At 50.0% G+C, this 26,472-nt stretch overlaps 1 protein-coding gene across 2 annotated transcripts in view; it reads right to left on the bottom strand.

Annotated features, from left to right (window-relative positions):
- The window catches only part of slc19a1 (solute carrier family 19 member 1), a 51,552-nt gene extending 31,467 nt beyond the window's left edge, over positions 1-20,085 (bottom strand). For both annotated transcript variants that reach the window (XM_041201705.1, XM_041201706.1), the window contains exon 1: positions 19,499-20,085. In XM_041201705.1, coding sequence (XP_041057639.1) covers positions 19,499-19,663 — 165 coding nt within the window. In that variant the 5' untranslated portion in view covers positions 19,664-20,085. The remainder of the gene's footprint in view (positions 1-19,498) is intronic.
- Positions 20,086-26,472: the final 6,387 nt, after the last annotated feature.

Here is a 26,472-nt window from a genome sequence, read left to right as displayed (position 1 = left end):
TCCGTTGGGTGGGCGCACGCCTGTTAAGGCCATTAAAAAACCAGTTAAAAGTGCTCATCAACACTGGCCCATCCAGCCTTAAGGTCAGCGGGGCTGGCAGAGAGCCCAAGTGGCCTTGGCGTTTTTCAGGAAACCTCATCCACGGGCGTCTCCATCTCCCAATGCCAACCCTTGCCCTAGTGCAGTCTGTGGAGTCCCACTCCTCCTGTGATGGTCGCAGCCGAAACCTTGACTATTCCGCTGTGAGGTGCGTCACACATACGCCTGGACCAATCTTCACCTAGTTGTCCCACACACCCACACTTCCCAGCCAGATCCAGGAGACACTGGTCAGGACAAGGAACCCCGGGTGATATTGCTCTCCTTCTTGACCACCAGCTCGATGAGACCAATTTCAATAAACCCTTCCCTCTCGTCCCAACCAACACTCGGCCAACATGGCACAGGCCAAGGAAGGAACCGGATGTCTTTGTGCTGTCAAACACTTAGCAGCACATCAACCTTTCATGGAATCTCACAGCACAGAAGGAGGCCATTTGGTCCATCATGTCTGTGCTGGCTCTTTGAAGGAGCTATCCAATAAGTCCCACTCCCCTCCAAATTCCTTCCTTTTCAAGTACTTACCCAATCCTCTGAGGGAAGTTACTATTGAATCTGCTTCCACAACCCTGTTGGGCAGTGCGTTCCGGATCACAACAACTTGCCTTGTTAAAATAGGGACTTCTGGTCCTCTCGTTCTTTTTGGCAATGAGGCTAAATCTGTGTTCTCTGGTTCCTCAGCCTGAACAATTTCTCCTTATATACTCAATCAAAAGCCTTCATAATTTCAAACTTTTTAACTTATAAATGTATTCAGAATGCATCTGCTCAGCACAACCACCCCACTTGCCCACATTTTGAAAAAAACTATTGACCGCACTTAGAAAAAAGGTTATGCTTGGGGTTGCCAACCCTCCAGGATTGGCCTGGAGTCCCCAGGAACTGAACTGAAGGTCAATCTCCAAGACACTGCTGTGTGCAACCTGGGAGAAAATCGTATGGATATTAAAAAAGATTGGGGGTTTTTTTTGTCATTTTATTTGAACATTTCTCTTTACCAGATATAAAACTATTGAAAATGGGGGAGAAAAGGCTGTTTGGCTGACAGTCAAGCATCATCCAATGGGGTAATGAGTCTTTGTGCTTTCCGATTGGTGTAGGAAGGCCGTGCGTCACAAGGATGGGTGTGTTGGCCGACTAATGGCTGGAGCGTGGGGGCTCATGTGAGGAAACCTCCAGGAATACTTTTAACCACAGTTGGCAACCCGAGTTATGCATTATTTATGCTGCATTTTGAGTGAGAGGAACAACTCAGCCGCCATTTTGAATGTTGACTTTGCCATTGGTAAGAGGTTGGGGCTTTATTGGTTAACCCTTACCCATCATTACTTGCTTCCTTCACCCTTCGTAAGAGAGCCGTCATGACCCTTTTACAATCAAAAAGCGCACTGTTCAAGCATATTCTGACTTGGAACTAGCCGTTTCTAACCCTTTGCGGTGGGGGTGGGACGTGACAGAAATATGGCATTGCTCAATAATGAGGGAATCCAGGCAGTAAGGAGAGTTAGCTACTGACCAATCCCAAAGCGAGCTGTGTGGTGCGCCAGAGGACGCTGCACATCAACACTGCCAGGATTGGATCTCGTGAAGGATGGTGGTGGGGGGGGGGTGGGGGGGGTGTGGTGTTTATCCCAAAGCTCATGGGCAGAAGTGTTCTAGGTTCTCTCTGGTCATTATCACGTTGCTGTTTGCGGGAGCTTGCTGTGCACAAATTGGCTGCCAGGCTTTCTACATTGCAACAGTGGCTATGGCCGGAATTTTCCGTGCCCGCCGACGTTAGGCGTGTTCGGTGGCGTGAGCGGACAATATGGCGCGATCGGTTTCGCGATGGCGTGAAACCAGTTTGCGATCGTCCGCTCAGCCCGCTGATGGCGGGACATGTTTCCCAGCATCGGACGTCGGGAACCTCACCGTAATACATCTGCATGTCATTATTGGTCCAGCCCCCCGGAATCGCCCACCACACCCCCTCCCCCCACCCAGCGCTGGATCGCCTGTCCACATCAGCGGGAAAGCGCTCTGACGTGTTTCAAAACGGCACGTAAAAGGCGGGCGCTTGGCGGGCTGCACTTTGAGGGGAAGTCGGAGGTGAGTGCACAGTAACATTGTGCAGAGCTCGCCAGGGTCGCCTGTTGGACTTCAAGGTTGAGTGGGGGTGGGGGTGGGGGTGGGGGTGGGGGTGGGGACAAGGCAGCCCTGCGGTTGAATGTAGCACACAAGCACCCAGGGTGGGGGGGAGGGGGTAGGATGGGCAATGGAACCGGCCGCGCATTAGGGACATCTTGTATAAAGTGACCATTCCTCTGGAGCTGAGACAATTCAGGCGCAGCCACATTGATATGATTGGAGTTGGGCCTCTAGCTTCTCTGTCCACTCAAGCAACACAGAGGCATGAAAATGCCACCAAATCTCCAGAGCTTTTCACCCCTCGGGCACAGACTGCAAACCAATGAGCATATCAGTGGACTGCTCAACAGTTGGATGACTGGGCACGATGTACAATCTCCTCACTAAAGCTGGCCATGGAGCAGTCACTGGTGGAGCCGCTCAAAGCCCCTTGAAATGTCAGCATCCCGGTTTGGACCAGTCTCCCCCATGGTTCAAGCTAACAGTGCAGCCTTGCAGTGCGGGTTAGGAGAATGCCTGTGCCTGAGCTGAGAGCACTGCATGCAGTCCAGTGGGCAAAGCTGCTGCCAATCGGTCAGGTGGAGTGGATGGGGTTTCGGGCAGCCATGCAGCTCACTAACCTCTGGCCATCCAAGTGGTGGCCAGCGCTCTCCAGGAAATGTTAAGGGCCCTTCACACTTAACCAGGGCAGGTCCTTAGTACACCCATGCTAACCCATGTGTCTCTCTCTATCAGCCTGCAGGAGGAGTACATCAGGAATATGGAGCCTGGTGATCTAGCTTTATGCCTCTTGGAGAAGAGTGACAGAGGCTCCTGGCTGAGCAGAGGCAGGAGCAGCAACCTCAGGAAGAAGGGTCAGCTGGGACGCCCGCACACCCTTCTGAAGAGCCACAGCGAGCTGTCATTGGTCAGCTCTTAGCAACACCCAGGGTCTATAGACACCGCCTTTCATTCCTGTAGAAAACTGAGAACCGGTGTCGCTGAAGACAGCGCATGTCTAGGGAACTGGTCGCTCACATCTGCCACCTGCTGCAGGATTTGGCGCCACGGGGACAGGGTGGGTATCTACTGCCAGCGGCCGTGAAAGTGACCGCGGTGCTCAATTTCTACATCAGTGGCTCCTTTCAGGGCTCCACGGGTGACCTCTGTGGGATATCACAAGTCTCCACCCACAAATGCATCCATGAGGTCACCGATGCCATCTTCATGAGGGCACAAAACTTTGTGCATTTCACCTGGGGCCAGTGCTGCCAGGATGCCAGAGCAATTGGATTTGCCCAGATCTCGGGTTTCCCACAGGGTCAGGGTGAGATCAACTGCACTCACCTGGCACTCAGATCTCCGTCTCAACACACGGTGAACTACATCAACCACAAGGGATTCCACTCGGTGAATGTGCAGCTGGTGTGTGACCACCACAAACGCATCCTGCAGGTCTGCGCATGGTTTCCAGGGAGTGTGCACAACTCCTACATCCTCAGTCAGTCACAGACCCCTGACGTATTCCAGGGTCCACAGAGGCTGCAGGGCTGGCTTCTCAGGGACAAGGGCTACCCACAGAGGCCGGGGCTGATGACACCCGTGCAACGGCCTCAGACTGCAGCAGAGCAACAGTATAAAGAGGCTCATGCTGCAACTCACAACTTGGTGGAGCAAACCATCAGGATGCTGAAGATGTGGTTCCGGTGCCTGGGCCAGTCTGGTGGTGCCCTGCAATACAGTCCGCAGAGGGTGTCACACATCATCATCGTCTGCTGTACCCTTTATAACCTGGCGCTGCAATGGGGGGAGGAGCTGGCTGAGGAGGAGATGGAGGAGCTGGAGGTCTCCTCCAATGAGGAGGATGATGACGGGGTTGAGGGTGAGGAGGCCCTCAAAGGGGGTGATGACGAGGATGAGGCCCTCACACTGGCCAGAAGAAGCAGGCACGCTCGGGAGACCCTCCTAGCTGCTAGATTTGTGGAGGATGATGACGAGATGCAGTGAGGACACTCCATAGATCTCCACAATTGTATAATACATGGAGGATCTACCATCTTTTGAGGGTGATTATGCGCTGTCTATTGGTACAATGGGCTATACTCTGTCATACATTTACCTCCCTTCCAAGATGCTCCTTAAAACCCTACCTCTTCGACCAAGTGTTTGGTCACCTACCCTAGGATCTCCTTATGTGGCCCAGTGTCAAATTCTGTCCGTCAACCCAGCTGCAAAGCACCTTGGGACGATTTACTACATTAAAGGTGTTATATAAATGCAAGTTGCCTGTTTATACACAGGCTTTGCCAAGTGTAACCAGTCTAAATCCACTATGGGAAACACATTTCAGTTGGCATTTTAATTCTCCACCCCGTCCCATTCTGATATCTCTGTCCTCGGCTTCCAACTCTGTTCCAGTGACACTAAACAACGAGCACCGCACCTTTCAGTTTGGCACTTACAGCCTTCCAGCCTCAATATTGGCCCAGATTTTGCCATCAGTGGCGAATGGATGGCATTAACTGTCCATTTTTCTTGCACTTGCCCACTAAGTTTCTATGGGCGTTTTCACTGGAGCTTGCTACAATTAGAAACTCATTTCAGAGCAATGGGGATCTGAGACAAAAGTCAACAAAGCAAGCGAGTATGTATTATCTTAACCCAATCAGACTGAAGAGTCCTTACTGGGGCACAGAATCTGGAACAGGAAATGCCATAGAGTCATAGAGGTCTTCAGCCCATCGAGTCTGCACCGGTCAAACAAGTACCTAACTATTCTAATCACATTTTCCAGCACTAGGCCCCCTTGTATGCCATGGCATTGCAAGTGCACATCCAAATACTTCTTAAATGTTATGAGGGTTTCTGCCTCTACCACCCTTTCAGGCAGCGAGTTCCAGATTCCCACCACCCTCTGGGTGAAAAAATTCTTCCCTTAAACTCCTGTCCCTTACCTTAAATCTATGCCCCCCCAATTATTGATCCCTCCACCAAGGGGAAAAGTTCCTTCCTGTCTACCCTATCCATGCCCCTCATAATTTTATACACCTCAATCATATCCCCCCTCAATCTCCTCTGCTCCAGGGAAAATAACCCCGATCTATCCAATCTCTCTTCATAACTAAAACTCTCCAACCCAGGCAGCATCCTGGTAAATCTCCTCTGCACCGCTAGTGCAATTACATCCTTCCTATAATGCGGATTCCAGAACTGCAAGCAATACTCTAGCTGTGACCTAACCAGCGTTTTATACAGTTCCAGCATAATCTCCCTGCTCTTATATTCTATGCCTTGGCTAACAAAGGCAAGTATCCCATACGGCTTCTTAACCAACTTATCTACCTGTCCCACCTCCTTCAGGGACCAGTGGACATGTACACCAAGGTCCCTCTGATTCTCGGCACTTCCCAGGGTCCTACCATTCATCGTTTATTCCTGTGCCTTGTTTGTCCTGCCCAAGTGCATCACCTCACACCTTTCCGGATTAAATTCCATTTACCACTGATCAGCCCATCTGACCAGCCAGTGTGTAACCTCCTGTAATCTAAGGCTATCCTCACTATTTATCACCCCACCGATTTTCATGTCATCCGCGAACTTACTGATCAACCCTCCTGCAGTCAAGTCTAAATCATTTATATATACCACAAACAGCAAGGGACCCAACACCGATCCCTGCGGAACCCCACTGGACACAGGCATCCAGTCACAAAAACACCCCTCAACCATCACCCTCTGCTTCCTGCCACTCAGCCAATTCTGGATCCAATTTGCCAAATTGCCTTGGATCCCATGGGTTCTTACCTTCGTTATCTGTCTCCCATGCAAGACCTTATCAAAAACCTTGCTGAAGTCCAAGTAGACTGTCAAATGCATTGCCCTCATCTACACACCTGGTCACCTCTTTGAAAAATTCAATCAAATTGGTCAGACATGACCTCCCCTTAACAAAACCATGCTGACTGTCCTTGATTAACCCCTGCCTCTCCAAATGTAGATTAATTCTGCCCCTCAGAATTGCTTCCAATAGTTTCCCCACCACAGAGATTAGACAGGCTGGCCTGTAGTTCCCTGGTTTATCCCTTCCTCCCTTCTTGATTAACGGTACCACATTGATTGTCCTCCAGTCCTCTGGCACCTCTCCTGTGGTCAGAGAGGTATTGAAAATTATTGCCAGCGCCCCTGCTATCTCCTCCCTTGCCTCAACAGCCTGGGAAACATTTCATCTGGGCCTGGAGATTTATCTACTTTTAAGCCTGCCAGCCCACTTAGAACCTCCTCCCTTTCTATGCTAATTTCTTTAATTATATCACAGTCCTTCTGCCTGATTACCATACCTACGTTGTCCTTCTCACTTGTGAACACCGACACAAAGTATTCATTTAGAACCCTACCTATGTCTTCTGACTCCACACACAAATTACCACTATGGTCCTTAATGGGCCCTACTCTTTCCCTAGTTATCCTCTTACTCTTAATGTACTTAAATAACTTTGGATTTTCCTTTATTTTACCTGCCAATGTTTCTTCAAGCCCCTTTATGCTCTCCTAATTTCCTTTTTAAGTTTCTCCCTACACATTCTATATTCCTCAAGGATTTCTGCTGTTTCGATCCCTCGTTATCTGCCATAAGTCTCCCTTTCTCTCCTCATCCAATGCTGTATATCCCTCGACATCCAGGGTTCCCTGGATTTATTTGTCCCACCCTTTGTCTTTACTAGAATATGTTGGCCCTGTACTCTCCCTATTTCCTTCTTGAATGAGTCTCACTGCTCTGATGCAGATTTACCTAAAAGTAGCTGCTCCCAGTCCACTCAGGCCAAATCATACCTGATCTTATTAAAATTGGCCTTCACCTAATTTAGAACTCTAATTTCTAGCCCATCCTTGCCCTTTTTTAAAAAATAGTCAGTTAAAATAGTTGATTCAACATAAAATTATATATAGAAAGGAAAATATTGAGAGGGGAAAGGGGGTTGAGGGGGAGAGAGAGATGAGAGATAGAAAGAGTATTTTTTTAAAGGCATTAAATTATTTTAAATCTCCAAAAATAATTAAAATCTAAAGGAATGAGACACCACACTTTAAAAGATGATTTTCAGTGCCAGAGAGGTTGTCTGGCTACAATTAAGACTTAGCATGCTGTCAAAAATTTACTTACACTGGAACACATAAACTCTTAACATTTTCTGGCAAATTTATTGCTGTTCATGTATTTCAGTGTAGAGTCTCTTGGCAGCATGCTAGTTTAGCGCAGTTTCTGGAGGAGCAGGGCAACTCAGGACAGAGCAACTCAGGACAGACCAGAGCAAACCTTCCAGATTATCATGTTTAACTGCAGATGCGCAGTCACCAGAAGTTGAACGGAGAGTACCCATTAGCTTCATCATTAATTTTAATCACAAAATCCAGGTTATTCAGTTCAACAATTTCTGATCATAATCACTGCTCTCATTTTCTCTGATAGCAAGTAATGACAATGGTTCCTCTAGACCCAACTTTCTTTTCTTTATTGTCCCAGCGCCATCTCCTTTGGCCTTGCACCATCATCCTAATTGGCATTTAATCTCTCCTGCCTTCCACACTCTCTCAGGACCTCTCCCTTTTGTCATTTTCCCACTCCCTTTCTCTGCCTCCCTGTCTGGATAAAAACTGTTCTGATGAAAGGTCACTGAGCTGAAACGTTAGCTCTATTTCTCTCGTCACAGATGCTCCCTGGCCTGCTGAGCACTTCCAGCATTTTCGGTTTTTACTTGCAAAACAAGCCTAGATATTCCACCTGCTCAGGCCTCATTAAAACGCAAGCGTCATGATGAGGTCCAATCAAGTCCCCCAATGCCCTTCTGATCTCTCGGTTGCATTTTTGCGGACGGGTCCCAGTCTTGCCAAGAGTGGGGTGGGCATTAGAATGGCCCAGGCCTCATTGTTGCTGAGTCAGGGTGACCTTGACTCACCCGGACCTTTGACCCTACCTTCCTCACATGGACCTCTGACCCTACCTGCCTCATGTGGACCTCTGACCATACCTTCCTCACATGGACCTCTGACCCTAACAGCTTCACGCGGACCTCTGACCCTACCTGCCTCACATGGACCTCTGACCCTACCTGCCTCACACGGACCTCTGACCCTACCTGCCTCACACGGACCTCTGACCCTACCTGCCTCACATGGACCTCTGACCCTAACAGCTTCACGCGGACCTCTGACCCTACCTGCCTCACATGGACCTCTGACCCTACCTGCCTCACATGGACCTCTGACTCTACCTGCCTCACACGGACCTCTGACCCTACCTGCCTCACATGGACCTCTGACCCTACCTGCCTCACATGGACCTCTGACCCTACCTGCCTCACACGGACCTCTGACCCTACCTGCCTCACATGGACCTCTGACCCTACCTGCCTCACACGGACCTCTGACCCTACCTACCTCATGTGGACCTCTGACCCTACCTGCTTCACGTGGACCTCTGACCCTTCCTGCCTCACACGGACCTGTGACCCTAGGGCTTCAGTGTGACCTTACTGGGAAGCAGTGTCCACTCCACGTTGGACGAATAAAAAATCTGCCTGAAGATCACACGACTATCAAACAAACAGGATCATCTGCTCATTTATCACAACTTCAAATATGAAAACAGGTTTCACACTCGCTTGAGAATAGAAGATTGAGAGGTGATCTAATGGAGGTAACTAAGATAATTGAATGAGTTGATAGGGTAGTTATGAAAAAAAATTTCCTCCAGTACAGATTCATGGTGAAGACAGCACCCAGCTCCACCTCCTGAAATTCTCCACCTCTGAGGGATGGAGGGAGGCTCAGTCATTGAGTCAAGGCCGAGATCAATCAATAGATTTCTAGGTATCGAAGGATATGGGGATAGTGCAGGAAAATGATGCTGAGGTAGAAAATCAGTTGTGATCTCGTCACATGGCGGATCAGGCTCGAGGGGCCGAATGGCCTACTCCTGCTCCTATTTCCTATGTCGCCTAAAATTAGTGCAAAACCATTTTGGGGTGATGTCAGGAAATGCTCTTTCACACACTGGGGAGTGGAAACCTGGCACTCTCTCCCCCCAAAACTGTTGAGGTTGGAGGGGTTGTGGGGGGGGCGTGGGGGAAAGGTGTCAATTGAAAATTTCAAAACCGAGAGTGATTGATTTTTGTTGGGTAAGGGCTTTAAGAGACATGGGACCAAGGCAGTCGGTTGGAGTTGAGGCACGGGTCAGCCACGATCTAACTGAATGATGGGGTAGGCTCGAGGGGCTGAATGGCCTACTCCCTGGCTATGTCCTGGAACGGGGATCAGCACATGCCTCGGCAGCCTGACAGAACTCCGGAACGTCCCACCAGGTAGGAGCATCATCACCGCATTATCATCTACAGTAGCTTCTTCGATGCCCCCACAAAACTGACATTCCTCATTCCCAGTGCCATTCTTGGTAACCTCCCTTCACAAAATGGCGGATGCAACACCAAAGTCAGAACAAGGATAGAGGTAGCCAGAAATAACCTTGTCAAGGTGAAGGGTGTGTTAACAAGAAGAAGACTCAAGCTTGTAACAAGAAAGAAACTCACAAGATGCTATATTCTATCCATTTTTCCACCTGCCTTGGACACCTGCACAATAAATAAAGACCTGTAGAAGAAAATAGAGGCCTTTGAAATGTGAATGCTAAGATGTATGCTCAAAATTCCATATACAGTCCATAAGAGTAAATGAAGAGGTCCTTGAAATTGTAAGAACAATGTTAGGAGATAGAGATAGTTTAAGTAAGTTATATTTGCACTCCTGAGTGTTAGGCATGAGTTTTAGCTTTAAAGTTTATGTTTGATTTGTATTTCTGTGTCTGTGTGTTAAGAAAGATCAAATTGAGTTTTAGTTTCATTTTAAAAGTTCTTGCATTTCTAATAAGAGTTTTACAACTAAGTTAAGCAAATAAGAGTAGAAAAATTGGGCTGTTGCCTAGCAAGAGGGAGCCAGAGACGCAGGGCCCTCCCACAGACACACAGAAGAATAAAAACAGCAGTTTGTTTTGGAAGCTGTTGGAGCTCAATTGGTTAGAAATCAGCTGTGAAGCCGAAGCAACCTAAAAGGGGATGGATAGCCGGTCGCAAGCTAAATAAAAGACTCCAAAATACAGGGGAGTAGAACGGTTGGGGGGGGAGTCCCAAGCAGACCTTGTAATCAAAGGAAGGACAGGAACCTGGAAAAGATCCTGTTAAGTGAAGTTAAGAGTGAGGGGCAGAGAGAAAGGCCCCAAGCTTCAGATTTAAAGTGTGAACAGCTTGCAAGAGGCATGAAGGTTCAAAGAGACAACTGAAGATCTATTACTCTTTGCTATTGGCATGTGAAGCAGTGGTGTACTGTTAACACTGAGTCGGTGAGAGAGAGTGCGTGGAAGACAGCTTGAATGCATGTGGTAACCCAGGGAAGAGGAACATCAGGAGAGTTCGAAACCCTGGAGGTGAACCCTCATGGAGGGCATCTGAGAAAAAGCACCAGTTTGGAGAAGAGCCCAAGGAGAGTTCTTGGAGAGTGGAGATAGGAAACCCTTGCGTGAAAGACTGAGTCAGTGAGGCCAATTGGCTCTCAGTGTGACAAGCGTCTGGGGGGAGTTGAGGAGAGATCCATAGCATCTGGTTGATGTGGCATCTGTCACTTGGTTTCAGAGTGTGTGTGCCTGACCACAGGTTGCCTATTGGTTTACATGGACTCAGTATTTGCTGTAGACATTAGAGTATAAGATAGCTTTTGTAACTTGTGTTATCCTTGCAAATCTGTATATATTTGTAAAGGTGTAGTTGTGGGTGAAGGAGCATTGTAATATAGTTTATCTTTTGTTGTTGAATAAATATTTCATTCTTTTGTTAAAAACCTATCAGCTGACTCCTGTGACTCTGCTCAGTAGCTACTCTCCAAGTATCTAAACAAACATAAAAAAAGTTAGGATCCATGAAGCATTCCACTCTGGGATCAGGTTTGTCCAGGGCTAACCTCAGCCCCTGGGATCGTAACAGCAAAACTAACTCTAAAAGGCGACATCCAGAAAATTAAGGCTCACATTTTCCAGGCTGCCTGCCGTGGGGATCAGCACGAGCAGGACGAACAATTGGACAGGCCAGCTAAAGGTCCTTTGACTTGGGGCAGGAACTTCCAGTCCGGCGGCGGGAGGGATCGGAAAATCCTGCCCAAAACGTCGGCGTTCAGGTCTATTTGATCGGAGCCGAAAAGCTACAAAGATCTCTTCTCGAGGGCGAAGTGGAGGGCAGCAGAGAGAGGGGTCGACCGGGGTATAGTTGGGACCATGGACATCACAGAGTCGTTCAAGACAAGCTACAGTCAACATGTGAGGAGGGCGCAAGACAGGCGAGCATGACATACCAAGGCAGCAGATCCCCTGGTAGGTGTAGCTACGAGCAGCAGCAGCAGCACTAGCAGCAATACATAGAGATAACCTTCCAACTATTGTTCCCATGTTGGTCTCCGCATTTGTGAAGGTGCAACAAAAAAAAAAGATGAAACCCGAACCGAGAGCTTACAACAGCAGGGGGTTTCCCGACTGTGGGTGGTGACCCCCCAGTGGGGTCGCGGGGCGCGATTTGCAGGGTGGGACTTTGGGATCACGAGCTCCGATGAGGCTGCAATGGCGGTCGTGGAGCTGAGGCTAAGCTTGATAGCTGCGAGGGCGCCTTCAAATGCCTGTGTTTTCTTTCTGTCAGTGGATGTGGCTCAATCGTCTGAGGCCTGATTGCCGCTACAACCACAGCCCATTTACAATAAAATAGGTGGGCCTTCCTCCTTTTCAGGGCAAACCCAACAGTTTTTAACCTCCCCCCCCCGCCCCACCCCACCCCCGTGCTTCCATTTCTCACCCCCACCCCCCCCACCCGGAACAACTCTCCACTCCCCAATCCACACACAACACCCCAACGCTCAGCAGCTTTCTAACCTCCACCACCACCTCCCCCACTGCCCTGCCCAACCCCCAACCGAGCCCACTCTGGGGGTCACACAAGTCAAAATGGCGGGGGTGGGGGGCGGAGGGGGTCACACCGGGGTAAAGTTTGGGAAGCACTGGGCTACAACGATCAGCAAAGGCTGCATGGGTGGGGCCCCATTTATCCAGAACAGAGAAGATGGTGGGCAACCTGATAGAGGCCTTGCGATCAGAGAAGAGTACAGCAGAGGAGGAGGCTATTCAGCCCATTGGGTCGTGCTGGCTTTCACTTGGTACCTAACCTGCATGTAACACACCGAGCCCTTCTTCGAAGTCATTGACATAAATTATAAATAGCCACGGCTCCAGCAGTGATCCCTTTGGCGCCCGCCAGTGCCAGCCCGCTGACCTCTTTATTCCGGCTCTGTTTTCTGTCCTTTATCAATCCTCACCTGCTATTGAAGGGGTTTGATGGGGTCAACATGGAGAGGATGGTCCCACACTTGTAGAGGAAGCCACAAACATAAGGCAAGTCACTAATAAACCCAGTAGGGAATTCAGGAGAGCCTTCATTATCCAGCAAGGAGATAGAACGAGGCACTCACCTCCGCATGGAGCTGAGGCGAATAGTATAGGAGCATTTAACAGAAAGCCTGATAAGCACAAACAAGAAGGGAGTAGAAGGTTATGCTGGTTGGGGTTAATGTAGAGGGATGGGTAGAATAGGTTTCTGTGCTGCCCATTATCAGTATAGAGCAGATAAAGCAAGGAGCTCATTTTACACAGTGAATGACTCGGCACAAAATGAAGGGTAATTGAAAGCCCAGGCAGTCACTAATGAAGCTTCAACTTAATCCCAAACAACAGAGTCCGCAGCTTATTAAACAAAAAAATAAATAACTGCGCTGGGGGAGGGGTGGGTGACACTTGACAAGCCAACTGAAATGAGATTTGCACAACTTCAAGTAGTTACAACGGCACAAGAGGAATGAGAATTAGAATGTGAGCACATCACGAATGAGAGGGGGCAGGTTCAAAGCGATTTGCAAAAGAAGCAAATGTGAGGTGAGAAAAAAAGCGTTCTCCCCCCAGCTTGTTCTGGATTGCACGGCCTGGGAGTGCGGTGGAGGTAGGTTCAATCGAGGCCTTCAAGGGGTCATTAGGTGATTGTTTGAATAGAAACAATGTGTTGGGGCACCGGGGTTGGGGGGGTGGTGGCTGGTGGGGTGAAGGCAGGGCAATAGCACTGGGTCATAATATTCATTCAGAGAGCCGGTGAGGACTCGCTGGGCTGAATGGCCTCCTTCTGTGCCGTTAAAATTCTTGAGATTCTGTATTTAGGACTGCCAATCCTGACAAACCAGGAGCCATGCTCATCAAAAGAGAGAAAATTCATTCTTTATACGACGTTTTTCAAGCTCTCAGGACCTACTTCAAAGCCGCTTCCCACCAGCAAAGTGTTTTTGGAGTGCTGTCACTCACGTTGGAAAGGCACAGCAAGATCCCACTGGCAGAGTGTGATTGTGACAGGGTAAAGCGTTTGAGCGATACCGGTCGAAGGGGTACCTGGGTAAACTTCCCCGCCCTTCTTTAAAAATGGCCTTGAGTATCCCCAAGAGGCTTAACAACTCATCTGAAAGATGGCACCTCTGACAGGCAGCACTCCCCCAGTGCTGCATTAGGAATGTTGACAGGAACATGGTACTCAAGTCCCTGGAGCAGGATTTGAACCCACAAACTTCAGACTCTTGGAGGTGAGGGTGCTACCGCTGAGCCACGACCGGCCCAGACAAGGACCAGCTCTTTTTATGCTCCTTCCTCAGCCCTTGAAAGGAAGTGGGCTGGATGGAGCCTTACAGGCGTCTGTAAAATACAGACGGACAGGAAAGACTTAAACCCGAGCATTAATAAGAAGTTAACAAGTCAAAATCACAGCTGCAAAACAAGACCATGCAGGTACAAACTGGTATATGGCAACTTCAGGGCTAAGCAGAGGGAATGCCGTTTAACACATAGAGCAATCTATCCTGGGGAGGGGGGGATAGCAGAGTCAACTGAGTGGGCTGAATGGCCTCCTACACTTGTACAAACAGGAGATCTAGCTTGGGACTTCCGTCCGGTGTGCTCAGCACATTAGGACAGGTATCTACCCACTGAACCTTAACACGACCCAAAGCTGGCAAACCAGGGCGGGGTTGTTGTTTATGTGTCTCCCACCCCCCCCCCACCGTCCCCCAGACCAGTTATGCTGAAGGTAATTTTTATGAACAGGACCGTGTGGTGGTAAAGAGGTCTCATTGGGAAATGCAGTGTTCTCACTGTATGTCTCAAGCAGAGCAACTTGTCTTTATATAGCGCTTTTAAAAACAGCACAATCTCCCAGGGCACTTCAGGTCAAACACTGGCTGATTGTGAGCAGTTTTGGTCCCCTTACCTAAGAAAGGATACATTGGCCATAGAGGGAGTGCAGCAAAGATTCACCGGGCTGATTCCTGGGATGGTGGGACTGTCCAGTGAGGACAGGTTGAGGAGACTGTGCCCTGTAGTCTCTAGAGTTTCGAAGAATGAGAGGTGATCTCCTTAAAAGGTACAGGGCTCGACACGGTAGATGCAGGTAGGGTGATTTTCCTGGCTGAGTGGGGGAGGCAGGGGTGGGGTCGGGGGGGGAAGCGATGTCTCGGACCAGGGTCAGAGTAAGAGGTCGGCCATTTAGAATTGAGGTGAGGAGGAATTTCTTCACTCGGAGGGTGGTGACTCTTTTGGAATTCTCTACCCCAGAGGGCTGTGGAGGCTCAGTGATTGAGCACACTCGAGGCAGAGACCGATAGATTTCTGGATATTAAAGGCATTAAGGGATTTGGGAATGGAGCGGGAAAATGGTGGTGATCTAGCTGAATGGGGAGCAGGCTCGAGGGGCCGAATGGCCTCCTCCTGCTCCCTATTTTCCGTGTTCCTGCAGCGATGGAGAGGCTTCGCAAGTCCTGGCGTTAACCACAAAGCTGTGAGTTTATCCTGAAGGCAGCACTGGTATCGTGTGTCCCGCTCTCCGTAAGGCTGCTCTATCACACCGCAGGCCCTGCTCTCTCCCCGAGTGCCCGCGCCGACTTCAGCGCTCGCCTTCCTCCCGAACCTCCCCGCCCCGGCTGCGCTGAGCGTTCCGGCGCGGCGGGCTGCCCGTTAATTGGCCAGCCAGCCTGAAGCCGCAGGCGGAGGCGGGGAACCGTGTCCCGGCCGCTCTCGGACCCGCCCACCAGCCCACCCGACGACCCTGCCCCCTGGGTTCAATTCCCGCTTCAGTGCTGATAGTCTACAACCAGTAATGGGTAGACATAAGAAATCCCATGCCAAACTATGTTGAATGACGGGGGGGGGGGGGGGGGGGGGGGGGGGTGGGGGGGTGCAGGGGAGTTGTCCCCCCGGTTGCCCTGCCCAATATTTATCCCTCAGTCAGCATCGTTAGCACGGATTATCTGGCCATGATCACATTGCTGGCTGTGGGATCTTGCTCTGCACAAATTGGCTGCCACGTTTTTTTCTACATTACGACAGTGACTACCCTTCAAAAGTGCTTCATCGACTGCAAGGTGCTTCGGGGCCTCTTCGAGATGAAGGGCAGAGATTTCGGTGGGGGGGGGGGCGAGGGGTGGGGTGAGTAAGGCGGAAAATTAAAGTGCCAACTGAAGCGGGTTTGCCAAAGTGGATTTGGGCTGGCCGCACTTAGCGACAGCTTGCATTTATATAGCGCCTTTCGGGGAGTAAACCATCCCGAGGCTCTTCACTGGACAGAATATGATGCTGAGCCACATAAGGAGATAGTGGTACAGGTGTGCAAGGCCATGGTGAAAGAGGTGGATTGTTAGAAGTTTCATAAAAGGAGGGGTGAAAGAGGCAGGGATACGAGAGTGAAAATAGCCCATTGTACCAATAGACAGGACCTAATGATCCCAGGAACACAATAGATCTTCCAAAACTGTACCAGCAATTTCTATGACCTACAGCATCCTGCTCGCAATTGAGACCTTTAGCAACACCCCCATCATCAATCCAATTGAAAACAGAGTTTAAAAAATAACTCTAAGATAAAAGCAAAAAACTGTACGTGCTGGAAATCCAAAACAAAAACAAAAATACCTGGAAAAACTCAGCAGGTCTGGCAGCATCTGCAGAGAGGAGCACAGTTAATGTTTCGAATCCAAATGACTCTTCAACAGAACTAAGTAAAAATAGAAAAGGGGTGAAATATAAGCTGGTTTAAGGGGAGGTGGGACAAGAAGAGCTGGATAGAGGGTCAGTGATAGGTGGAGATAACCAAAAGATGTCATAGACAAAAGGACAAAGAGGTGTTGAAGGTGGTGATATTATCTAAGGAATGTGCTAATTAAGGGTAGAAAGCAGGACGAGCAAGGTACAGATAATCCTGGTGGGGGTGGGGTGGGGTAAGGGATCAAAATAGGCTAAAAGGCAGAGATAAAACAATGGATGGAAATACATTTAAAAATAATGGAAATAGGTGGGAAAAGAAAAATCTATATAAGTTATTAGGAAAAACAAAAAGGAGAGGGAAAATCGGAAAGGGGGTGGGGATGGAGAAGAGAGTTCAAGATCTAAAATTGTTGAACTCAATATTCAGTCCGGAAGCTGTAAAGTGCCTAGTCGGAAGATGAGGTGCTGTTCCTCCAGTTTGCGTTGAGCTTCACTGGAACAATGCAGCAGGCCAAGGACAGACATGTGGACATGAGAGCAGGGTGGAGTGTTGAAATGGCAAGCGACAGGGAGGTTTGGGTCATTCTTGCGGACAGACCGAAGGTGTACTGCAAAGCGGTCACCCAGTCTGCGTTTGGTCTCTCCATGTTCTCCTTAAACTCCTCTCACTTCCTCCAAATAAAAGTTGTGGCTATGGGTACCTGCATGGGCCCCAGCTATGACTGTCTCTTTATGGGGTAAGTGGAACATTCCTTGTTCCGGTTCTACTCCGGCCCCCTCCCACAACTCTTTCTCCGGTACATCGATGATTACTTCGGTGCTGCTTCATACTCTCGTCGGGACCTGGAAAAATTTATTAATTTTGCTCCCAATCTCCACCCCTCCATCATTTTCACATGGTCCATCTTTGACACCTCCCTTCCCTTCCTTGACCTCTCTGTCTCAATCTCTGGTGATAGACTGTCCACCATATCCATTACAAGCCTACCGACTCCCACAGCTACCTCGACTACAGCTCCTCACACCCCGCTTCCTGTAAGGATTCCACCCCATTCTCTTAGTTCCTTCGCCTCCGTCGCATCTGTTCTGATGATGCCACTTTCAAAAACAGTTCCTCTGACATGTCCTCCTTCTTCCTTAACCGAGGTTTTCCACCCATGGTCGTTGACAGGGCCCTCAACCGTGTCTGGCCCATCTCCCGTGCATCCACCCTCACGCCTTCTCCTCCCTCCCAGAAACATGATAGGGTCCCCCTTGTCGTCACTTATCACCCCAACAGCCTCCGCATTCAAAGGATCATCCTCCGCCATTTCTGCCAACTCCAGCACGATGCCACCACCAAACACATCTTCCCTTCACACACCCCCCCACCCCCCCGCCCCCCCAACCACCACCCCCCGGCGGCATTCCATAGGGATTGTTCCCTCCGTGACACCCTGGTCCACTCCTCCATCACCCCCTACACCTCAACCCCCTCCCACGGCACCTTCCCATGCAACCGCAGAAGATGCAACACCTGCCCCTTCACGCCCCCCCTCCTCACCGTCCAAGGGCCCAAACACTCCTTTCAAGTGAAGCAGCATTTCACTTGCACTTCCCTCAATTTAGTCTACTGCATTCGTTGCTCCCAATGTGGTTTCCTCTACATTGGAGAGACCAAACGCAGACTGGGTGACCGCTTTGCAGAACACCTTTGGTCTGTCCGCAAGCATGTCCCAAACCTCCCTGTCGCTTGCCATTTCAACACTCCACCCTGCACTCATGCCCACATGTCCATCCTTGGCTTGCTGCATCGTTCTGGTGAAGCTCAACGCAAACTGGAGGAACAACACCTCATCTTCCGACTAGGCACTTTACAGCCTTCCGGACTGAATATTGAGTTCAATAATTTTAGATCATGAATTCTCTCCTCCATCCCCACCCCTTTCCGATTCTCCCCCTCCTTTTTGTTTTTTCCAATAATTTATATAGATTTTTCTTTTCCCACCTGTTTCCATTATTTTTAAATGTATTTCCATCCATTGTTTTATCTCTACCTTTTAGCGTTTGTCGATTCCTTCACCTCACCCCACCCCCACTTGGACTATCTGTACCTTGCTCGTCCTGCTTTCTACCCTTAATTAGCACATTCCTTAGATAATATCACCACCTTCAACACATCTTTGTCCTTTTGTCTGTGACACCTTTTGGTTTTTTTCCACCTATCACTGGCCCTCTATCCAGCTTTACTTGTCCCACCCCTCCCCGCCCCACCACCCCCTTAAACCAGCTTATATTTCACCTCTCTTTTATTTTTACTTAGTTCTGTTGAAGAGTCATTCGGACTCGAAACGTTAACTCTGTTCCTCTCCGCAGATGCTGCCAAACCTGCTGAGTTTTTCCAGGTATTTTTGTTTTTGTTTTAAAAAATAACCAGTGGCTTAAAGGTATTGGCCTGAATGAAGTCCAGCAGGCAAAGACCTTTAACAGGTGACCTACGGTGTCTCAGTGGCGACACTCTCTCCCAAATCTGAGGTTTGCAAAGTTGCGCTCCAGAGACTGGTGTACCGAGGAAGTGCTACACTGTCGGAGGTGCTCTCTTTCAGATGAGACGTTAATCTAGGGCCCCAGCTGGATATAAAGGTCCCATAAAGAGTAGGTGAGATTCCACCCCCCGCCCTGCTCTGGAGTCCTGGCCAGTATTTATCCATCAACCAACATTCCGGAAACATTATCCAGCCGTTGTCAGAAGTTATATCTGCAGCTTGCTGTTGAAAAGGATTCCCCAGCCTCCGTTAGTTGCCAGCAGTGATAGGTTACTGCCCATTCAGGAGAAGGAAAGCTCCTGCAGTCTCACTGCTTGATCGTAACCTCACATTTTCTCCCTCTCAATCCTCAGCCTGAGCTGTATCACCAGCAGAAATCTATGTTATTTAACGACAAGCACTTGCATTAATATAGCACCGTTACTGCAGCAAAATGCTTTGGGTACTTTCGCTGTGGAGGTTAACAGGTAGCAATTGACACTGAGCCACATACAGATCTGCTTGGACAAGTGACCCAACGGGCGATCCTGCTTTGGAAGGTGTGCTGAACGTCACGTTATAAATACAAATCTGTTCATTCATTCTATTCCGCGCTTCCCGTTTAGCCATCCCCACTCACCTGCTCCCTGGTGAAGTTCTTGTCCGGCCCCAAGAGGTAAGGTGTGATGAAGCTCTCTGCTGGCTTAATCTGAGCCATGAACCCATAAAAACACAAGTACAAGACGGAGAACCTCCAACACTCCCCGGGCTGCTGGAGGGGTTTCTCTGTGACCTCGGGGTCCATTGCTGTTTGGCTGTCTCTCCCTCTCCCTCTCTCTCTGTCTCTCTCTCGCAGAGCCCCCTCTGCCCAGTTCCTTGGTCCCTCTCGGGTTCTCTCTCTCTCTCTCTCGCTCTCCTCTCTCTGCCCGGTATCTCGTCGCGGTCTAACAGTTGTTTCCGACGCAGCCTCACAGCCTCTCCCACAAATCACACAGGTGGAGAGCGAAGGTGCACAAACCCCACGGCTTCAGGACCCACGGCGCTCGTCCTCAGTCCAAACTTCCTTTGAGTGGGAGAGCCTTTGCGGGGACTGCTCTTCCTTGCTGCTGCTGCTGCTGCTGCTGCTGTTGCTGCTCTTCACAGCTGTTAAAGAGCACGAGTGCCATGAACGAAACAACAAGGGAATCCTCTGCGCTTCCACTCAGAGCAGGAAGAGTGTGCAGAGCTCACAGCGGCTGGATATTGATATAAGCAGAGCCTAACCCCGCCTCCCACCCCCCCCCCAACCCCCACCCCCCAGGGCTTGCAGTGAAAACTTTGGCTCTTCAGAACAAGTTTTCGTAGCTATTACCCACAAAGCCTTCTTCCTTTTTTTTCTCTCTGGCACTGGGCAGGCTGGGATTTGGAGTCCTCCAGGCTCCTAGCCTGAGCGAGAGCAGCTCCAACTGCACTACATGTACCAGAGAGCGCTGCAGACGCTGAGGAGGTAGCTAGTGCTGACAGGCAGCCAGCTTGTGAACTCTCCCCATGACATTGCCATCGCCAGGGGCTTGACAGTAATTTAACGCTGGTACTCCCACTCCAGCCTGCCCGAGTTTCCAGTTGTCTCTCTCTCTCTCTCTCTCTCTCTGTGTGTGTGTGTGCTTTGTCACTGGACTTTGCTTAGAGCTTGGCGAATTAAGGTTTTAAAGAGCAATTTACAATGAGAGGGCAGGGAGGGGCAGCCTTTCTCTACCCCACCCCCCTCCCACCCCCCAGCTGAGGCTAACTCATTCAAAAACTGCTGCAGAGTGTTGCCTCAGGAGAAACAATGGCACCAGAGAGTGACCGGGGTGGGGGGGGGGGGTAGCGTTCGCCTCTTGTTAACCCACGCTGTCAAACGCCATAACGCAGCCCCGGAGCTCACCAAGGAAGAGAAATCACACGCGCCCAAGCCCTAGTCATAGGGGACGCGGCAGCCGATTTGCGCACAGCAGGATCCCACAAACTGCAACGTGACGATGATGATGAGCGGACAATCTGTTTTTTTGCTTGAGGAATAGCAGATTGGTGCCACGAGAGTTTTTTTTTCCCCCCCACGTTTACTTGAGAAGGGGGCTGCAGCTTAACGTCTCACCTGAGGGAGAGCTATCTCCGACATTCCAGCATCCACCTCAGTACTGCGCCGAAACAACCCCCCCCCTCTCCACGCTGCACTGAAATGGCAGCCAGGACCATCCGCTCAAGTCTCCAGAATGGGGCTTGAACCCACGAGCTTCAGACTCTGAAGCAAGAGCACTGCCCACTAAGCCACACAGACGCTCTGCAGCGCAGTGAAATACTTACGGGCAGAATTTCCCCAATGGCGTCCTGGGGGTAAGCAGGCCCCTCACGTCCACGTGTAAAATGATGTGCGGTGATGTTGGCCGAGCGTCCCGACATCACCGAGCGCCATCGCGATATTTCCCTGGGAGGGTGCGCGATGAAGTCTGACGCGCGCCCGCCATTAATTAACGGGCCACTTAAGACCATAAGGTTGGATGGGCAGAGAAAAATCCGATTTAATTAATTGACTAAGGGCCTTAACAGGCTCCTTAATTGTCGACAGGCGCGGGGCCACTGATCGCGCTCACCTGCTGAGCGAAATACAGCGAGAGTGAGCGATAACATCGGGACGCTCACCCAACGAGGGAAATACAGCGAGAGTGAGCGATGACCTCAGGACACTCACCCAACGAGGGAAATACCGCGAGAGTGAGCGATGACCTCAGGACACTCACCCAACGAGGGAAATACCGCGAGAGTGAGCGATGACCTCAGGACACTCACCCAACGAGGGAAATACAGCGAGAGTGAGCGATAACATCGGGACGCTCACCCAACGAGGGAAATACCGCGAGAGTGAGCGATGACCTCAGGACACTCACCCAACGAGGGAAATACAGCGAGAGTGAGCGATAACATCGGGACGCTCACCCAACGAGGGAAATACCGCGAGAGTGAGCGATGACCTCAGGACACTCACCCAACGAGGGAAATACAGCGAGAGTGAGCGATGACATTGGGACGCTCGCCCAACGAGGGAAATACCGCGAGAGTGAGTGATGACATTGGGACACTCGCCCAACGAGGGAAAATTTCTACCCCAAGTTTCAGTACGGACTGTTTCCAACTATTGATCCTCTCAGGAAGGGTTTTGCAAGTGTTTACTATCTTTAAGGCGCTACACAAGCCCTGGTTCTTGGAGTTACAATCTCGCCTTCCCAACTGTAGCTGATTCATTCCAACGAAATGTTAATTTTTACTGGAGTCACACAAGAAAACGCCAGGTGTTGAAAATGCATCAAAAACCTACTCCTTAACCTGAGCCTCTTAAATCACATTACTCTTTCAATTATCAAGCTCATTCCCAACACAAGTGGACTCTGACCGTTGAAATCGAAATCATTCAAAATCAACCCCAGCAGCGACATCAACTGCCTGAGTATCAGTGCAGAACATGGCTGATTAGACACCGGCAACAGGCTAAGGTTGGGCCGGAGCTGCTAAACATCCAGGGTTAGGCTGGTGTCTCCGGGGACTGAAGGTTAACCTCAGGGGCACGGCTGCACCAACAGAGGAGAAAATTTACAGGGACGTTCAAAAGAAACACTGGGGAGAATTTTCTCCACTTCGGGGGGTGGGGGGGGTGGGAGGTTGGGAGAGCGGGCGCGCCGCCATTTTGCACGGGCGGGCCAACTTTACACATCGGCAAGCAAGGCCCGGCCCCCACTCGCTGACCCGAAGATCCTGCCAATGTCAGGAATATTGGAAATGGGGGATAAGGGGAAGCGTGACGAAGATTCGAAAATAGTCCCATCAGAGTTCGCAACGACTGGGAGTGGGGGGAGAATGTTTTACCGCTGCCCAATTATCCATTGCAGCCAATGTTAAACTTGCCGGATTTTACCCCTGTCCAATTTTAAACCCACCCTAATTAAAACCTGCGTAATTTATAACCTGTCCAATTTCAATCCCGCACAATTTTAATCCCGCACATTATTAATCCCGCACAATTTCAATCCCACACAATTTCAATCCCGCACAATTTTAATGCTGCACAATTTCAATCCCGCACAATTTTAATCCCGCACAATTTCAATCCCGCACAATTTTAATCCCGCACAATTTCAATCCCGCACAATTTCAATCCCGCACAATTTTAATGCTGCACAATTTCAATCCCGCACAATTTCAATCCCGCACAATTTTAATCCCGCACAATTTCAATCCCGTACAATTTTAATCCCGCACAATTTCAATCCCGCACAATTTCAGTCCCGCACAATTTTAATCCCGCACAATTTCAATCCCGCACAATTTTAATCCCGCACAATTTCAATCCCACACAATTTTAATCCCGCACAATTTCAATCCCGCACAATTTAAAATTGCTGCCTCAGGGAGATCAGCTCAAATTTGAAAACTTTATTAAAGGGTGAAAAAAATGTCCCCTCATGTGACACTGTCAATTACCTTTATTTACAAATTTTACACACATTTTAAACCCCTCATGAAACCTCATCCCGCCCGTGGATGAGGTTTCATGTTTTTTCTGAAGGCTGCCTGGGTCCTTCGGCTGCCGCCCCACCCCCCATCCCCCCAACCTTAAAGTTGGACGGGCCGGTCCATTAATTGCTTCAGTTAGTTTTAAACAGGGCCTAATGGGCCTTCGACAGTTCGGCTGGGCTGCGCTGGGCCTCGTCCTTGCGCCCACGCTCCTGCGGCTCGGTGCATCTCAGTAGCCAGCGGCGACCATGTCAGGCAGGGCTCCCGAGTTAAGGGGCGCGACCGCCTGCTGTGGAGCCCACAATGTGCGGCTGGCTATTTTAGTTTCTCTCAGTTTTTAAATAACGCTGGTTTGTGGAGGCGATGAGGAGACTTGTGAACCAGAACCATGGAGAGCGGGGGAGGAGCTGGGGAGCCAAGCCACAGGAGAGGAAGTGGAGCCTCTGTTGTGTGTTGTGTATATGTGTGTGTGTGTGTGTGGGGGGGGGGGGTGGTGGTGGGGATGTATAATTAACATGCAGCAACTTCGACTAGGGCTGCCAAGTACCAGGCCAGGCAAGAGGCAGCAGTGGCACAGGGAAGGAGTTGGTGTCCCAACAGGACTCCTGAAGCCTTTTCCTCATGTCTTGTCCAGTCAGCTACAGACGTAAGAGAGGCAGAGAAAAGCCTTTCTATTTAAAAGGAACCAGCAGACTTCTCCACCCACCCCTCCCCCCCCCCCCTCTCTCTCTCTCTCTGGTTTTCATTCTTTAAAAGTTCCCTGGACAAACCACTCACCCACCGGATTGTTGGCTCAATTCCAATCTGTTGCTCATCCCAGGGAGGGTCACAGGAAGACAGCAAACAGCAGAGAGAAGCCTGATATCTGGAGGTCCCCCTTTGTCCTCGGTCCTGGAGAAGAATGGGTGGCGTGAAAGAAAGGTGGGGGGAGGGGGTTTCCTGCCCGAAGCCAACAGGCCTTTTGCCGATCAGCCAAATATTCTGCACCTCCCCACCCGCTACCCACAACCCCCCCCCCCAACCCACCAACCCTCAGCGGTGGTTCCCCCAGCGGGGAGGACCAGGAAAGTCCCAGCCAAAGGCTTCAATGATCCCGACCATTTCCAGCAGGTTACAACATATCACAACCTTGCCCCTTTGGTAGAATCTGAAGCTGACAGAAGGAGGCCATTCGGCCCAGCTTGTCTGTACCGGCTCTCCGAATGAGCGATTCACCTGGTGCCATTCTCCCGCCTTCTCCCCGCAACCCTGCACATTCTTCCTTTTCAAATAATGATCCAGTTCCTTCTTGAAAGCCTCGATTGGACCTGCCTCCACCCCCACACTCTCAGGCAACGCATTCCAGACCTTAACCACTCAGAGTGTGAAGAAGTTTCTCATGTCTTCATTGCTCCTTTTGCCAGTTACCTTAAGTCTGTGCCCTCTCGGTCTTGATCCTTCCACCAGTGTGAACAGTTTCTCCCTATGCACTCTGTTCAGACCCCTCATGATTTTGAACACCTCTATCAGACCCCCTCTCAACCTTCTCTTCTCCAACATCTCCACTCTGTCTTCATAACTGAAGTTCCTCATCCCTGGAACCATTCTCATGAATCTTTTCTACGCTCTCTCCAATGCCTTCCTTTTCTTCCTAAAGTCTGGCGTCCAGAACTGGACGCAATACTCCAACTGAGGACATAAGAACATAAGAAATAGGAGCAGGAGTAGGCCATTCAGCCCCTCAAGCCTGCCCCACCATTCAATAAGATCACGGCTGATCTGCCCCAAGCCTCAACTCCTCTTTTGTGCCAGCTCCTCATAGCCCTCAACTCCCTGATATTTCAAAAATCTATCTACCTCCTCTTTAAATACTTCCAGTGATCTAGCCTCCACAACTCTATAGGGTAGAGAATTCTAGACATTCACTACCCTCAGAGAAGAAATCCCTCCACATCTCAGTTTGAAATGAGTGTCCCCTTATTCTCTAACAATGGGGAGAATTTTCTCCCCAGCGTGACGCACACCGGGAAGCGGTGAGCACTACCTGTGTCCAGGCCTGCGATAGGGCGCAGGAATCTCCCTGAGGCACGGGGCTGCCTCGGGGAGATAGGTTTGATTTTTGTAAATTTTAATAAAGAGAAAGAAAATTTTTTAAGACCTGTCCCCTCATGTGACAGTGACACATGAGGAAGAATTTTCCCCCCATTGCGGGGGAAGTTGATGGGGGTGGGCGCATGTGGGCCCGCCTCTGATCGGCACCTCTGATCGGGGGGGCGCGCCGCCAATTAAGGCCCATCCGGTGAGACGTCTGCCAGGAAGTGCTATGCGCTCCCTGTGTGGGTGGGGGAGGAATTTCCTATTACACATGTGCACGAAATAGGGCACTCATCTCCCTGCGGCTAAGTGCTGCCTCAGGGAGATTGGTGCCGAATTCAAAAATACAGACAAATAAAAATTCCCTGACATGCCCCCTTAAGTGACACCATCGCATGAGTTGGGAAATGTCCATCACTTTTAATTAAACCTGTATTAAACATTTTAAAACCTACATGAAGCCTCATCCCGCCGACGGATGAGGTTTGACGCTTTTTCTAATGCCCGCCAGGGCTCTCGGCCTGCTCGCCAGGCTTCAGGTTAGACGGGCAGGTCCTTTAAGTACTTCAGTTAGTTTTGAAATGGCCTCAATTGGCCACGGACAGGTCGGTGGGTGCACAACTGATTCGGCTGCACACCCGCCGACCTGAAAATTTAAATGGGGCGCCCCCCATTTTGACCTGTCGGCGAGCGGGTCCCACCCCTCCCTGCTCACCAAACTCAATATCCTGCCCATGAGCTGGGACAGGTCAATGAACTTCATTAAAAATGTTTATTAAACTTTAAAAACCTTCACGAAGCCTGAACCTTAAGGTTGGACGGGGAGCTCAGTTCATTAGTTTAATTGATATTTAAAAATGGCCTTTGATGGTTCGGTGGGCGCGCAGCCGATTCCGGAGGGTTCCTGCCAAACTTAAGATCTGAACGACGCGCGGTGATGTCGGGACACACTCCCAATGTCACCGCGCATCAATTTATACATCGACGAGTGGGCCCCGCCCCTGCTCGCTGACC

The sequence above is a fragment of the Carcharodon carcharias genome, chromosome 12, assembly GCF_017639515.1.
Source record: "Carcharodon carcharias isolate sCarCar2 chromosome 12, sCarCar2.pri, whole genome shotgun sequence".
NCBI classification, from domain to species: Eukaryota; Metazoa; Chordata; class Chondrichthyes; order Lamniformes; family Lamnidae; genus Carcharodon; species Carcharodon carcharias.
This window is presented reverse-complemented; position numbering and strand designations above follow the sequence as displayed.